Genomic DNA, 17,012 nt, shown 5'->3' on the forward strand with positions numbered 1-17,012 from the left:
TCATTATTCAAATTATTTGAAGTATAGCCTATTTCAAGTTTAGGATAATCTCAGACATCTTTTAGATTGTAACTATTGATGGGTATTCGTTTTACAATGATGCCAACTATATGTGAGGGAAGGGCTCCACATCACAAATATTCTGGCTGCAGAGACAGTTTAAGGGTATAGAAGAGCAAAAAAAAAATGCATTTAAATCAGCTCTGTAGGTGATTTATATAATGGAACACCAAGAGAGAAAATGACCATTTATTTCTTATTGCAAGAAAATTACACATGTAATAAACATGAAAGTAATGTCATGCATATTTTAGGATTTGGAAGTGTAGCTTAAGCGGACATAGCAAGATATTCTGGGATCAAAATGTACAGTGAAAAAAGAGGAAGAAGATCTAAGTGTAGTCAAAGATAGAAATTCACATCAAGAAAAGGAAATCCTGCATAAAGCAGGTAAGATGCTCATTAATGTCATTCTAAAGTATTTCCCATGTTAGTAGTCACCGATATTGGAAATTCTGCAAGTTATTTATGCTACTTGAAATGTAAATTTTGGTACCAGAGAAGATATGGAAGCTATATTGAATTCCCTAAGCAAAGCTGTTAAAAAAGTGGATGAACTGAAACATCAAATAATGCAGCTGCAGCAAATGACTTGTACCAAAGAGAGTCAGGAAAAGAGCAGCTCTGAAGATGTGCAAGAGCTTTAACGGGTGATTTGCTCTCAAATATTCAAAGACATGGCATATCAAAAGAACTGAAATCAATGTAAGGTTTTTTTACAGTTGATGGCTTTATTGTACAAGAGTCAGTCCTGTAAGATTCCCAGATCCCTGAGCTCATTCAGTGGAACATTGACTTTTGTTCATAACCTGAAGTACCTGAGCTCCTGCAAAGACAGCAAAGGAGTCCTTGGGCTAGACCAGGGCATAGTGTTCAACTGCTTCTGTAACCAAATCCTTAAAGAGAACAATGTCTGAGGCAGACTTTCTCTGCTGAGGTCAAGCTGGAATATTGATTTATTTCTTTTTAAATATAGAAAATGGTTATTCTGAAAAGCTGTGCAGAAATGATAGCAGGAATAAACTCAGTAAAATGAGGAATGTGTGTATCCTGAGAGTACGCTCTGTACAATATCTCCCCTTAAGCAACTGTTCAGCCCTGAATCTTTTCTACACTTTTTAGTTCGCTTTAACTATTGTTAAGCTACCATTTAGGAAAATTAGACTTGGCATCACAGTCAGCAAATCATCTACTGTACTTTTTCACAGGACTAAGGATGTCCTTGAGGGAGCCTGCATGGTTGGAAGTGAGTTACACACCCAAGCTCAAACCAGAACAGCAAAAAATCCCAAATCATTTCTAGACTGCAGAAAAGGCTTACCATCCTGAATCATCACAGTTCTACATTTTTAACTAAAATAAAATCAATCTTTTTCAATGTAGTATTGCCACCTAAATAACATTTTCATTACAAAAAAGACTGCTGTGACCCCAGAGTTCTACCCTGTTTTTTTTTTTTTTCGTGCAATATATCTAGTGTGTTTTATTTTGAAACTGTAGCTGCTTACAAGGAGGATATGAATAAAAGAGGGAACTTTATAAAATCAAGCATCAGTCCTATAAGGAAAAGATTTGTCTGAAGGAATAGCTGTTAAAAGGAATGGTAGATCATGTAATGAAGTTTACAAAGGAAATCAGGCCAGTCTAAAACTTCATGGAATCTGAAAGAAAAAAAAACCCAAAACCAGAAGGTAGGAATATTCTTCTATTTATAGATGCTTTAATTCATCTGGTTTTAATCTTATTGGTCACAGCAACATCATTTGAATTATGCTCACTGTAGGCGCTTTGAATTAACATAAAATGCCAGGATTTTCTTGCTACAGAAAAAAAATCTGAAAAAGGAAAAAAAGGTCAGACTGATTTATTTCTGTGAAAAGCTCCGAAGACAGGTGAATTTATCCTTGATGGGATAAATGGCCTTCTTAGCAATACTTATCCTTGCATTTTTTGCATGTGGCAGTTGGAGTGTTTTATAGAAGATTCTTCCTGAAGAAGATTGTATTGTGGATATTGTTCCAATTCCCAAGTTAAATTTTCATGGGTTGCTGCTGTGAAACACTCAGATAAATTTATTTAATCAGAATTCTGCATTAATTAGGCAGAGGATCTAGTTCTGCAAAGTGTTGGTTAATTCAGAATGCATGTGTTACCAGTGAAATTGCAACTATTTACAATGCATGCATACATACATATATATATATATATATATATATATATATATATATGAGTCTCTATATAACTTTAGTCAGAAAGAAGGCTTGTCTTCTTGTAGATGCAAACAGTTTACCTGAGCAATACCTCTTTTTCAGTGTGTTTTAAGTGGGGAAGCTGTTATTTTTGTTGTTGATATGCATTAGCAGCAATTGGCTTAAGAGATTCTTCAGAGAATTTCACTTTCATCAGAGCTGCTGTCTGTGACTGAATCCTTTGGCTTTAGGAAATTTGCAGTCTCTAATGTTTTTGTGCAGGAGGAGCCTAAGCATGAGCTGCATTCTGTTCAAAGGGAGGATAACCTTGAAACATATGTTTTAATGATTAGTGGTGCTCACAAGTCAATGCGTGTCTGTGATTTGCCAAATTTGAGCATAAGCTAAGGGGGAAGTTAGGTTCTGACTCCTAATGGACTTTGATGTTCATCAAAGGTCTTCTAGACAGAAAAAGATGGTTAATTTCAGCAGTTTGTAGAATGGGACAATAAGGCTACTGGTCAAGTGGTTTTTAGACTCTTGGTGCTAAGAATGAACTTCTACTCATTTTCTGCAGTTAACACTGCTATAACTTTCTGAGTTCAACGTTTACTTGAGAATAATTAAACACTTGCTGACAAGTTGTGAAGTCATAAAAAACAAGCAGCTGCTGTCCTTAAATGTTGAGCTTCATAATACCTGCTCAGTCTTGGAGACTAGGAATTGTGTTTAGTCTTGCCAAAAGAATTTATGGCCATGAAACTGCTGCAGTTTTTACGTTTATACAATCTTATTTCTCAAAATTAAACCCGGGTGAGTAAATTATTTTATCTGCTTATGGAATGGCTCACTTTTGATCAGTATCTGAAGATGCAATTCTTCAAGGTACATAGTTAAACTAGTGAAGCCTCATGGAAATTGCTTTGCCTTTTATATAGTGTATTCTACTTACTATTAGCTTGTACATGTATTCTTAAAATTATGCCAGCTGAAGCTCTTCATGTGAGTCAGATTGAATTTAAGTATCAAGCACTTCAAACTTTAGAAAAAAGGCATACTAGTAGACATTTATTTTTTATAGGCAATAAATATTATTACTTATAATAATATCTTCTTAGATAATCATATTAATTTAATCAGGAAAATATTGAGTTAGTAAAACAAATGAAATTACAATTTTTTTCATTATTGATGCTGTTTATATCCTCTTATTCAACTAAGTCCTGTAACAGCTGTTAAGGAAGTGTTATATCTATTTTTCCAGATAGAAAAATTAAGATACAGAGAAGAAAGTCAGTTGACAGAGTTGAAGTGGGAATGTTGCACCTGATCTTCACATTTTAATCAAAAAGACACATCTGCTCCTTTTTGTACAGGCAAAACTAAAGCTAATTCCTCCCTTGCAATATTCATGTATCTGTTTAATTCCATCCTTTAATTGCTACCCAGGTTTTACACAGGGGTATGTGAGAAGGAGCTGTACAGGATGGGGGAGGTCTTAAATAGTTGGGGTTTTTTTCTGTTTCCTTCATTTGTAGTTTATGAAGACACTGTAGAATGTTTTTTGAGTTAGCAAATTTGCACAAATAGGAAGAGAAAGTACACTAATGAATTTGTAGTGTGTATCACTTCAGGAAATTTCTAGAAGTTACACATTCAGTCTTTCTACAAGTAATTGCTAACACTTGCTGCAAACAATTGCTACAAGCTCTTGGTCACTGTCTTGCAACTGATGCTCTCATTGATTTTTTAATTATTTCAAGCAACATGGTGATTTTATAATCCTCATTTTTAAATTATTATTTTATTTTATTTTTAATTCCTCACCATGATTTTCTTTATGGATGCTGTCAGATACTGCTTCCTTTTGATTCTCTTTCCACTAATTGCCCATTATCATCTTGTTATTTATATGGCCAATATATAGTTACAGTTTTTCAGGTCTTGTGGGTGACTCTTGCATACTAAATTCTTTTTGAAGATTAACACCACTCTAGGCAAAACAGTCTGACTCTTCATGCTGTACAGTTTTACACCTTAGGGAAGCTTTCAGTAGAAGATTGGGATAATGTAAGTTGTATTGCCTCACAGTAATACTAGAAAGAAGCAAACCAAACTGTTTATATATTTTAAATTAAATAACACAACTGACATTAATTGACAGTAGCATGTAATGTTGTGCACACTGCTGTATTATCTAGGTTAATGTAGAATAAGAGTGTTCTTTTTCATGCTGCATGTTTTGCCCCATCTATTGCATGCTCTTGTCTTTTCTTCTTTTATTTTTTTTAATTTTAGGAGCTCCAGACACAGCTAGATGAATTTAAAAGAAAATCTGAGTGTGAACTAAAGCAACTAGAGAAAGAGAAAGAAGTTCTTACTGGGAAACTTCAAAACTCTTCACTGGAGGTAAACTGGGCATAAATGTAATGTAGTAATAAAAAGTCTCTTCGTTTTTCCTCCCATCTGAGAGATTCTGGATTAGATTTTAATATTATTTCTTGTGTCTATCACTCAATATAATATGCAAGGACTCCAGATAGAAATAACAGCTTCTAAATATCTATGAAGATTTTGACAAGCCTATATATATTAGGCTGTGCAGATGTGCTAAGGGGAGGAGTTTGGCCATATCAAGGTTGCAGAGTGACTCTGATTGTTTGTTTACAGGACAAAGTGAGATTAGAATCTTCCTTACAACTCCTGTTAACTTTCTGATTTTTTTGTAATTCATAGAGATGTATCTTCACTGATTTTAACCAGTTTCACTTCCCTCAAGTTCAGTGGGAGTTTGTGTGGCAAGTACTCTGCAAAAAATGAAGACGTAGATCTTCAGTTGACATTTGTAGCTTCTCAGTGGCCATAATAAGCTCTTGCTGAGTGGTTAAAGACAGAGAAAGGACAGATAGGGTTATGAGGAGGCTAAGCAAAACAGTCCTCCCCTTCCTGCCTCCACTTTCCCACATGCCATTACTACCCTTTGGTGTGCATGTTCCAGCAATCAGGCCATGGGTTGTGCTCATTTATGGTAAGCCACACCTGGTTTTTCTCCCATCTGTGCTACACTAGCTGTACTAGTTATGAGTGCAGCATGGGTGTTTCTTTTTCATTTCTCCTCTAAAACATTTTTGTACATTCTGTTATCAAACAGTGACATTCTGTCTATTTCCCAGTCTTACAAATACAGAATTTAAGTGTAGTTTAATGTTCTGAAATTTCTGGCTATTTTTGAGTTTCATTACATATTTCTGCATGCCACTGTTTCCTACAGATTCTTCTCTGAGAGAATTTTGGGTCAATCCAACCTATGTTATCCTGTTCAGAGTGAATGGTTTACAACATTCAGGTTTATTCCTCAGGTTTTGCAGATGCAAAAACAAGGTCATGGGTAATCAAATTACTTTTCCTGAAATCACATGTTCAGGACAGTAAAATATGAAGGAAACTTATGTTTTCTAACTGCTCATCCACTTGCATCACAAGATCATGGTAAATTAGCAAGGAGTGGTGGAAAATTATTGCCACTATAAACATAAATACTAAATAGTACATAGCATGCCATATGTTATGTCCACAGAGCCATGGTAAATATGAACAGATACACTAAAAAACATTTTATTGTGTCTTAGAATCTGACTGCTCTGAAAAAGGAGCAAATGCTCCATTTGAAATTTTGCATTTTTCTTGATTACTCCAGAAGTTACTTTCTGAACCAATTACTTGGCAATATTGCCAGGGTAGTGAAGTCATTTCAACTTGTAATAGTTTCTTGCTATAGGTACATGAATATTCACAGCCAAGAAAGCACCATTTACTCTATAATGCTATGTTTCAGTGAGGGCATGTTTCCCATCTGGAAACCTTCACAATGGCTCAGCCCAGAGCTTCCGCCTCAAAGGTTAGGCAATGTGCTGTTACTAATCCAGTTCTAACCTGGATACAATTTCAGACCTAAAAATAGCTTCCTTGGCTGCCTAAGACCCGTTTTTGGTTGGCCTGACATAGCTGGAGCATTGTGAAGAGCAGACAGAAGAATGATAATTTCATCTCTCTGGGGTTGCACTTCAAAGTGTCAGTATTTCTGTATTAATAAGATTTTTAAGGATAAAGAAATCAGACTTGCATCTGTTTGGTCATCTGGAAGGAAAGATGTGAGATCCTGTGTGGGTTGAATGCTAATTCATTAGGGCCCTCCAGTTCCTTGGTTTTGAACTACAGGATCTCTTCAGCATGTGTTAAAGGATCTTGGTGCCACAATATAAGAAAAATATGAAGCTATTAGAAAGTGTCCAAAGGATGGCTACAGGGATGGTGAAGGGTCTTGAGGAAAAGTCGTATGAAGAGCTGCTGAGGTCACTTGGTCTGTTTGGCCTGGAGAAGAGGATACTGAGGGGAGGCCTCACTGCAGTCCAGAACTTCCTTACAAGGAAAGAGGAGGGGCAGACACTGATTTCTTCTCTCTGGTGACCAGTGACACGACCCAGGGGAATGGCCTGAAGCTCTCAGGGGAGGTTTAGGTTGGATATTAGAGATAGGTTTTCCTCCTAGAGGGTGGTTGGGCACTGGAACAGTCTCTCCAATGAAGTGGTCACAGCATCAAACATGGCAGAATTCAAGGAGTGTTTGGGCAATGCTCTTGGGCATGGTGTGACTCCTGGGGATGGGGCTGTGCAGAGCCAGGAGTTGGACTTCTATGATCCCTGTATGTCCCTTCCAGCTCCAAATGTTCTATGATTCTGTTCTATTCTGGAATTAGAATATGCATAAAATGGCAGTGCAAACATCAGCTTGCCATGACACATCTTTGTACAATGCTAGCACAGCAACGCCCAGAGTTTTTATGCATCTTGAAGATTCCACCAAATAGCAGCCAAAGTACACAGTCAGAAATTCCTCTGGTCAGGAATTGCCACAAGTTTAGGAATATTGTTTACTGAAAACTTAATTGAAGTAATTCTGAAATAAGCCTAAAAAACAGTAAATTACAATTTATTTTGTTTTTACTCCTTATGCCATATTGCTGTTTATGTTATGTTAGGTAATGTTTGCATCTCTGAGATCAATTTGTGCAATTCTGGTAGATAAAAGTGAATCAGTAATGGAATTAAAGTACAGTTTTTTCAGGAACTTTTGTTTTGCAGCAGGAGGACATTATAAAACAAAATTCCAGAGTGTTGCTGCTTTGTTAATAATGAAAACATCCAAATAGATTCTGGACTGATGTGAGTTGACAGAGCTTCATTGGCTTAAATGCTGCTTTACCGACTTCAGCAAATTGAGGGTCTGGCTATCTGTTTAGAAGTCAGGAAGTGCAAAAATTACTTGGGCACTGCAAAACATTCCAGAGAAGGATTTTCACTGGTGGATTTGAAAACCTTTTTAATTGCAAAAGAGGAGGAGGAAACCTGATAGGATGGAAATGTTTGTTTCTTAACTTCTAATATGTTAAAAGCACCAGGATTCATGAGAAAGAACATGTTTGTATGCCTGATACATCTCTGTAGAACTTTTCCCCTTAATCACTGAAAAACAATGGTTTTAAAACTACTTTTCCATCTGATTTCTTACTACATTGTGTTCCCAGCTCAGCCTATTTCTAGTTAGTATGATCTTTTCTTTCATGTTAGAAGTCCTTTGGGCCAATAATTGTCTCTGAAGAGTTGGGGAAGTTTATAACATTGTGACCACAGATTAAGTTTATATAGGCCTCTATTCATCTTTCCTGCCTAGGTGACTAATTTGCTTAAGAAGTATTCCAAGTAACCTTTTTCCTGTTTCAGATTTTTCTATTATAAAATATACAGTCTATTTTTCTGACACATTTTTTTCAGTCCCTTTATTTTCAGGAAGCCCATAAAAAAATGCATGCTTGGGTGTAGTGATGCTAATGCATATTGTGTCAGCTGATAGGAGGCACTGTACAGCATTAAGTCTTTCACATCAAAGGTTAGTTTAAAGAGGAACTGCAGTACCTAAAAACTTCAGTGTTTCTTTTCTTTATATAGGAAAATATTGGCTTGAGTTCAATAGGTGTGAAGACAAAGTAGGGGTTTTTTTTGCCTACAACCAGAAACCAAAGTCCCCCTTTGATTAAATCTTATGATTTACCACATATTTATTTAAAAAGTAATAAAAAAAATTTCATCATCTCTTGAAACAAAAGTATGCTTGGCAAGTGGCTTTGGCATCTGCCTATTCTTGGAGTGTATTCAGGCTACAGACAGATCCCATTACACAGATATATGAAAGACAATTAATGTTTTTCATTACAAATAGTATTTGGCAATTATTCTTCACTAGTTTAATCAGGAAAATTGGTTTCATTTGATGACACAGTGGAAGAAGCCAAGAAAAAACTGGATGAATAGTGAACTTAAACTCAGTCTGAGGCAGGTGAAGCTAGGTGCTGTTTCAAATTAAATATATCAGTTTTGTTGGATAGCTTCAGCAGAGCCTTAGGCCTGCCTTCTGGTTTGTGCCATATTATTGTGCAAATTGAATGTATGAGATGAAGATGATTTGAAATTTTTAAAAAGTACTTGATAAGCAACAGACACTATATGCAAAAAGGCTGTCATTCTTCACTGAAAAAAGTGTTGTTTTCTTGCACAAAACAAGCATCTTGCTATTTTTTCATAGAGCAAGACAAGCTCATAAAGTGTGTTCAACTTTACATAATTCCTCTCCATTGTGAACGCAGCTAATAATCCTGTCCTGCTGATTTACTTTTCTGGAAGGTGGCTCAGCTGAAGCAAATATTAGAACAACAAGCAAATAATTTCAAGGAGTCACTGAAGAAACATAATCTACAGTCCAACAAGGAAAAAGAGAAGCTTTTGCAGGATCTTCAAAACACCATTAAAGAAAACCAAAATGTTAAACTGCAGTTGGAGGCATCACATCAAAAAGTCTTAAAAATGTTGGAGAAAAGCAAGAATCAGGAACTTAAGGTCCGTTTACTACATTTAACTAATTTAACTAATGTTACATTTACATTTAACTAGTGTTAAAAATATATATATTTATGGGGTAAACCATCTGAGTGAGAGCCAATTATCAAAACTCAGTTACCTCCAATTGATTTAATGATGGGTTGCTATTGTTGCATATAATGAATTATTCTAGGATTTTTAAACTTCCTCATCATCAGGCTGGGACGGGTGGGTTGGTTGGTGGTTTGTGGGACTTTTGTTTTGTTTTTTAATAATTTTAACATTTTAACTTAGACCACAGTGTGAATATAATATATCCTACAGTTAGGTTGCAAGGAATATAAGCTCCTTTATCTGTGCACCTACTTCAGAAATACAAGGGAATTCCTGAGAGTATTACTAACAGAACTCAGTTTTATTATGTTTAGTCCATTATTAATTTATACATAAATACTTAAGAAGTATAATAGACACATATAGTGATGTGTATTGCCTTTTATACCTTCAAGAAATCAATTCAGTAAGTGATAGCCAAGGCTTTTAAAGGTTCAAGTGAATTGATTTCAGTGACAAAATGTTAATGCAATATACTGAAGTTCTAAAGACTGTTGCTGTCCAAGAAAAAATCAACTTGAAAAATGTCCATGTGATTGTGACATGGAGTTCAGATGTCCCTGTTGGTTCCCACAGCTTAGAGAACTTTATAAAACCTAGGTAATAAAACCACCCTAAGTAGAATTTAATATCTTGTTTATATTCCAAATAAAATTCCAGTTTTGACAAAACCAAGCTGAAGGCAGTGAGTTGGTAAGAATAAAACTGAGAACAGGAGTTTGCTTTCAGAGCCACTACAGAGCAGCTGCTCCATCACTTGCAGTGTACCAGCAGTACTTCTAATGACAGTGGAAGCATAACCCAAGAGTGATTCAAAGAAAGATACATGCCTTTGTCTGACACACTGTGACAAGTAATGGCAAACAGGTCAAATCTTGGGCCTTTGTATGATGAATAATAAAACTTTCTTTCTAATGTCAAATAGGGCAAAGATATCAGTGTTATTATTTCATCATGTTTAACAAATCTAAGAGGTGATACACTGATAATTTATCTTGTACCTATTAAGTGTTAATTTTTAACTTCAGCTCATTTTTATGCTTGCATTGATAAAATGTCTTGTAAAGTGGTGATGAAAATTAAAGTTCTATAAAAATTCAAAAGTTCTAAATGAAGGTCAGATTCATCCTAGCATTACAAGTAAAACAAGCTGATAAACAGGCTCCAACTACTTTTGCTTACAGGAGGCAGAAGAACGTTTGAAAAAGGAATTTAATGAGACTTTCAAGATCCAACATCAGTCTCATAGGCTGGAAATACAAACCTTGGAAGAGAAAGCAAAGAAAGAACTCCATGATGAACTTGATCAGATACAAAAGCAGCAAGCCCTCTTGCTAGGTATAGTGTCTCATGTCATGCACAGTTCCTACTGCTTGATTATATATATGCTGAGAACCACTGATTTTCATCCCATTCATTTTCTTTCCCATTTTCTGGGAACTCAGATCTTTGTTAATCTCTTTTGTCATACCCTGCAATTTCAACAATATAGTCTTAATATTCTTTGTTAACCAAGCTCTCAACTGTCAGCAGCAAAATGTTGCTGAGAGAGTAGTATGGTGTACAACATTTAAGTATGCATTATCAGGCATATTAGATTGGAAAATTATAATTAGTTCATATAATTTTCCCTTTCTTTTTCTATGTTGAGATGAATTTTTATATGTGCTTCAAGTCTATTCCATTGAGTTCAGCAGTAGAGAGTCAGTTTCAAAAGTGCTCAAAACTGTTAAGAACTAAACAGGACACTGCACTAGCAAAATGTGTAATATCTTCAGGTTTAATCTCAGGTTACTAAAGCTCATCTATAAAATATTTTTTAATTAAATAAAGAATAATTTGAAAGTATTTTACATACAAACTGAATTTTATTCTTGGATTTTTTCCACTAGTGATTAAAATTTTCTTGAAAGATTTCTTGCTTTCTGAAGTTTACACTTTAAATAGATAGATTCTCTTCTTCAAAAAAGATTCTCTTCTTCAAGAAAGATTGTAGGGAGACAACAGAGATAAAAACTTTTTGCTTCTTGTACTTGAAAAACTTGTACCTAATATACCCGAAAGCGTGCATAAGCATTGTACTTCTCTAACACAACCAGAGCTTTCCTCAGTCTGCCTTATGGCCCTCTGTAGAAGACCAGCTGAATTAACAGTAAAGCTCAAGATTAGAAGAAACAATGGTGATGATGTGGTCTGCAATACAACCGCCACAGAATTCTCTCTCTGAGTCTGATGTGTACTAATTACTTTTGTGGCTCCATATCACCTTTTTATTGCTCAGCTGAGTTACCTCTCTAGTAACAGGAGGCCATTATGCTTAATGGGGAAGGAGTTGAGGAACAAAGCAAAATGTAATGAATTAATGTTTTCATCTACATTCCCTGTATCTGCCTTCCCCATCCACCTGGCCTCTGACTGCCTAAATGACTGTCTGATTATTACTAGGATCTCTAAGGATGGAACTCTCCGAGCAGCAGACATCATGCACAAACCTAAAGAAGCAAATAGAAGAACTACAAATGGAGCTGAGGAGTGTGAGGACATTGAAGAAGCAACAGGCAAGGGACTAGTTTGTACTTCATTGCCATGTCGTGTCCAGCAAAAGCAATAATATCAAATTTCTCTCTCCAGTGATAATAAAAGTATACAGTCTCTTCCAGAAATGCAATGAGTTTTCTGCCTTTATGTCTCACTTTAAATGTTTATAATTTTTTTCCCTGTGGGCAGGCTTTTTCTTTCCAATTAAAGATCAGACTCTACAAAAGAAGTAAATGAATGAATGTTACAATAAAATAAATTCTGTAGAGACTATAGATTATATTTAGAAACTTTTGATCCCTGATTTTGTCTTGCACATATAATTGAAAAATCAGATCACAAAAATGCAATGCACACAAATCCAGGAAGATGTTAACATTAAAAATAAGAGGCTGTGAATAACTAAATTTGGCCTTTTTCTTAGGAAGGAAGTAGCCAAAGCCAGATCAGATCTCTTCATGATGAACTGGAAAAATGTCAGAGTGAAATTTCTGAACTCAAGAGAGAGAATTTACTTTTGAAGGACACAATGGAGCTGCTCAGTGCTGAGTTGGAGACACAGAAGCAAGAAGCTGCACAGCTTCAGGACAGAGATAAACAGCATAGAAGGTTTGCCTTGAATTCACACTTGGCAGTGCTATCTAGAGATTCAATAATTATGCCAGAGTGAGTGGTGTTCTAAGCGTGATGCTTGTCAGAATCTTTCCTTTCTAAAGTACTAATTTTAGAAGCTAGGAATTTTGCAAAAGCAGTAGTTCATTTCACATTTTCCTCCAGCCATAATAGATGCATTTGAACTAATTGTTCATTATATGTTACAGAAAAGTATGTCTATTGTATCCCCCCAGGAGTGACCTGAGAAAATATGCATGATGTCAGCCTTTCAAAGGCACTGAAAGACATAAATCCCAAACTCACCAAAGAGCTATTAAAAAGAATATAGAAGTTTCTGAGTAAATATCAGGTTTTTATACATACTCTGTAGCTGAAACCAATGGACTGTTAATTCCAAAGGGGACGCTTGAGAATGCCATATACTCCCTGTAAGAGTTTGCTTTGGCTGTAGCAGCCAGATTTGCACAGGGGAAGTAAGGGCAGTGCCAGTGGATACTGACAGTGCCTCTGGGCTGATGGTGAGCCTGGCACTGTGAGAGGCTGTCAGGACACAGGAGGGGCAAGGTGACTGCACTCTTGGCCATCTTGTAGAAGGTAAACCATGTCTTAGTGTAGCCAGAGGTTCAGCACACATGGTGCAAAATGGTCTTCCCATTTCTGTTCAGAAAAAGTGCAGAATCCCAGGATCAATTAGGTTGGAAAAGACCTCTGAGATCTTTGAGTCCAGCCTGTGACCACCATGTCAACTAGACCATGGCACTGGGTGCCCCGTCCAGTCTTTCCTTAAACACGTCTGGGCAGCCCATTCTAATGTCTTTCTTTGAAGAAATTCATAATATATGAATATATGCCCCTAACTACACAAGCATGTATATAAAAGGATTTCTGAAGAGTGTGCCCTTAAAGGAATCTTTAAAATTATGGCATATATAGTCCAGAAAAAAGCATTCAATGGATAGAATATCTCTTTGCAGACTGTCAGAGTGGCCAGAGTAATTCCATTCCTGTCTACCAGTCAGTAGATATTTAAAGAATGAGTAACTTTTTTTTTTTTTGCCATTGCACTCTTTGGAGAGTTACTTCAAAGTGAATTTCATTTCAAGCTTTTGAAGCAAGATCAATAGAGAGAATTGCAAACCAGAGAGTTTCATTAATGCCCTCAAGCTACCTTGAAGGAATTTAGAGCCTCTGTTCATGAAGAGAAGAATTATTCACGTGTCAGCGCTGAGGTCTAAAAGGCCTCAAATGCTAAGGCTGCTGGGCTGGAGGATTTTCTTTACAGGGAATGAATGGTGTAGCTCTACTACAGTAAGCATTTGGGAAGGAAGCATTAATGGAAATTATATAAGGAGAAATCCTTCAAATAACTGGAGGTAGGACCAAAGCACTGGAGTGGACTTAGGCCTCTGATACAGGCTGCTCTGAAATTAACCCATGGAATATTTGAAAATCTAACTTGCAGCTCTTGGGGGTTTTTTTTGGGGTTTTTTTTTGGGGTTTTTTTTTTTTTTTTTTTTTTTTTTTTTTTTCCCAGACTAATAATTTGAGTAGGGGAGGAGTTAAATTGGTGCATATAAGTAATTGGTATTTTTACTTTTAACAGCAGTGCCCCTGTCTTATGCCAGTTTCTTTTCTGATTTGAAAGCTGATAGGGGCTTGTTACTTGCATGTGACAAATTTTTATAACAAATTACTTAAAATTACTAGTCCTACTCTTGCCAAGTAAGTGAAACCCATAATCTGCTCGAAGTAATAATTCCTCTTTCCATTCTCTTGAACTGTGTGATTTCCACCTCCAGTACAGAAAGCTTTTACAAGGATGAGGAAAAGAGCAGACAATGGTGTTTTTATGGGAAAAGAGAACAAGTCACCAAATGGGTCTTCTGAAGGAGAATATTCTACTCCTGAATATTCATTTCAAGGGATCCTTCTCCCTTTTTTACCCTTATTCTTCTGTTGCTTATTTTATGCTAAGTGCCAAATTAGTCACTTCATGGCTGTGCTCTAATTCCAAGGGGAGAAACTAGATTTTTTTTTTTAGTTTTTTAATTTTTTTTTTAGTTTTAGGATGATGATAGGCAGTATTAAATGTTTCTGGTGTCATGATGTAGTGAAATATATCATGAGAACCTCGTGTTAAAATGCCAGATATTTCAACATGATTTTGCTTAATACAAATAAGTTCCTATGGTACTTTGTTGTCATGTTTTGTCATTAAGATTAATGTACAAACTAACCCTTGACAGAATATCAATAGCACCATTGTATGGAATAGACCTTGAATTTCCTGAAGGGTGAAGGCCAAGTACTTTTCAAAATAATTTTTCTCTTCCTCAGTGTTAAAATATTTCTTCTCAGATTGCAACCAAAATGTCAAATCTGTAGGCAGAAGCCAGATCTTTGCCCAGTTAACTACCCTTGCAGTCAATAAAACTCCTCAAAACTGCATGCTTTGATCAATGATAATAAACTAATATTGAAACCTGAGAATTCAGACATATTTTAATACCAATGAAAGGCTACTGGTAGAAGACCTCAATATCAAGCATAAAAAAGAACTGGACATATTGAAACGAGATCACCGGAAGGAAATTGAAACCATAGTGTCTGATTTCAGCAGCACTCAGGCACATCTCCAAGCAAAGATTTTCTCCTTAGAAACTGCGTAAGTAATTTAACAATAAACTCTGGGTCATGCTGGCAATGAGTTCTGTTTCTATTTATTATTCTTAGTACGTATAGTTTTTTTTATTAATCATAAGTAAAATACTATAAGGATCAAAATAGAAGTGCATAGGTATTATCTTTGCAAACAAAAAAGACTCAGCCACATTGTAATAAATTCTGGATATTGTTTAATCTAAAGCACTGCACATGAAGCTTTACAATGCTTAACTAAAACTTGCCTGTATCAAAATAGAAGTGTATAGGTATTGTCTTTGCAAACCAAAAAGACCCAGACACATTGTAATAAATTCTGGATATTGCTTAATCTAAAGCACTATAAATGAAGTTTTACAATGCTTAACTAAAACTTGCATGTATCAAAATAGAAGTGTATAGGTATTGTCTTTGCAAACCGAAAAGACCCAGACACATTGTAATAAATTCTGGATACTGTTTAATCTAAAGCACTATACATGAAGTTTAACAATTCTAAATTAAAATTTGCATGTAGGATCTAAAATTTTATGAAGTGTAAAATCTTCTATGTTACAGATACACCAGAGGCCTTGATCAATGATCTTGTTGTTAATTTTGTTCAGCAGAGCAGCATCATTGAGTAAAGGCTTCTTAACCTCATTCTCACTCCCTTAAAAATTTCCAAGGAAAATGATGCTCATGCAAATTAATGCAGTTTGCAGCCCCCTGTGGATTGAAGAAGTTCTATGTTGTTTCAGATTGAACAGGAGAGACCCCTCAGAAATAATCCCTTATATATATATATATATCCCTCCTTCTTTTCTCTTATCCCAACTGTTCAGAAGCAGCAGAAGTCCAGAAGAGAGACTTGGCATGTAAGCAGGCCTCTAACCTTTAAACCTTTCAGATGTAAAGATTTATCTTTTTATTTTAACTCAGAGATAACTCTAAGGTAATAAGAGTCAGGGGTAGTCCTCTCAAAAATGTTTACCCACACATTAAAAAAAGGAAATTTAAGGAATTTTAAAAGCTAAACTCAGACTACAGGTTTTGACTTTGCAGGGTTACTAAAGCAGCATGCATATCCATGTTTATCTTCATGAAAGTTACAGGAATTGAGTAATTCTCAGGATTCCAAAGTTACTGGGTCAGAAAAGAGAACAAGCAGATGAATATAGATATGTATAGATTCTCTGACACTGATTTCTTTCTTTAGGAAACTAGACTAGCAATATGATGTGCAAGCTTGTTACTATTTTAAATAAGGGGCTGGATTTTACACTGGACAGGTGTTGTGGATTAACCCTGGAAATTTATTTTGGAACTCCAGAAGATTCTATACTTCTACATAAACCATGTACAGGTGCCCATTTTATAAAAATCCTGCTTTATTGGAAAGGCCTGGCTATGTCCCTGTATTTTAGGCTTGGAACATAGGGCAGAGTACATCCAAGGTTTCTCTTGAACCTAATCTGAGGAATTTTTTTTCTGGTCTGTATTTTCTTTGGTACAGACTTAAAGAATTAGAAGAAAAGTCAAAAAAGTGGGAGTCCAGGCCTGAAGATACACACCTTATAAACTGTCTGCAAGACAAATTAAGTGAGAGAGAAGAGATTATCAAGCAGCTGGTGGTAAGACTGCTTTTTATACAGACATACGTATTTTGGAATCTATTGCAAGGCTGTATTCAGTGTTTCACACATTGCTTCACTCTGGTTGTTTCTTTCTGTTCTGGAATACTTTGACAAACGTGTCTTTCCATACCAGCTTCCAACAAATACATGTTTCCATACATGTAACTTTGTTTCCCTTCAGGAAGGAAGAAAATGTCAGCATTCACTTTCAGCCAACACTGAATCTTACAGGAATCGGTCATTTTCTTTCAACCCCAATACAGCATGCCTGACTCCCTCCATGAAGG

The 17,012-nt window shown here is 35.9% G+C and overlaps 1 protein-coding gene across 3 annotated transcripts in view; it reads left to right on the plus strand.

The window, feature by feature from the left end:
- The window catches only part of FAM184B (family with sequence similarity 184 member B), a 36,068-nt gene that overhangs the window by 15,977 nt on the left and 3,079 nt on the right, over positions 1-17,012 (plus strand). For all 3 annotated transcript variants that reach the window (XM_066548578.1, XM_066548577.1, XM_066548579.1), the window contains exons 3-9: positions 4,548-4,658; positions 8,987-9,199; positions 10,480-10,633; positions 11,741-11,853; positions 12,258-12,442; positions 16,605-16,722; positions 16,907-17,011. In XM_066548578.1, the coding sequence (XP_066404675.1) occupies positions 4,548-4,658; positions 8,987-9,199; positions 10,480-10,633; positions 11,741-11,853; positions 12,258-12,442; positions 16,605-16,722; positions 16,907-17,011 (999 nt within the window). The remainder of the gene's footprint in view (positions 1-4,547; positions 4,659-8,986; positions 9,200-10,479; positions 10,634-11,740; positions 11,854-12,257; positions 12,443-16,604; positions 16,723-16,906; position 17,012) is intronic.

This window comes from Molothrus aeneus, chromosome 4, assembly GCF_037042795.1.
Source record: "Molothrus aeneus isolate 106 chromosome 4, BPBGC_Maene_1.0, whole genome shotgun sequence".
NCBI lineage: Eukaryota > Metazoa > Chordata > Aves > Passeriformes > Icteridae > Molothrus > Molothrus aeneus.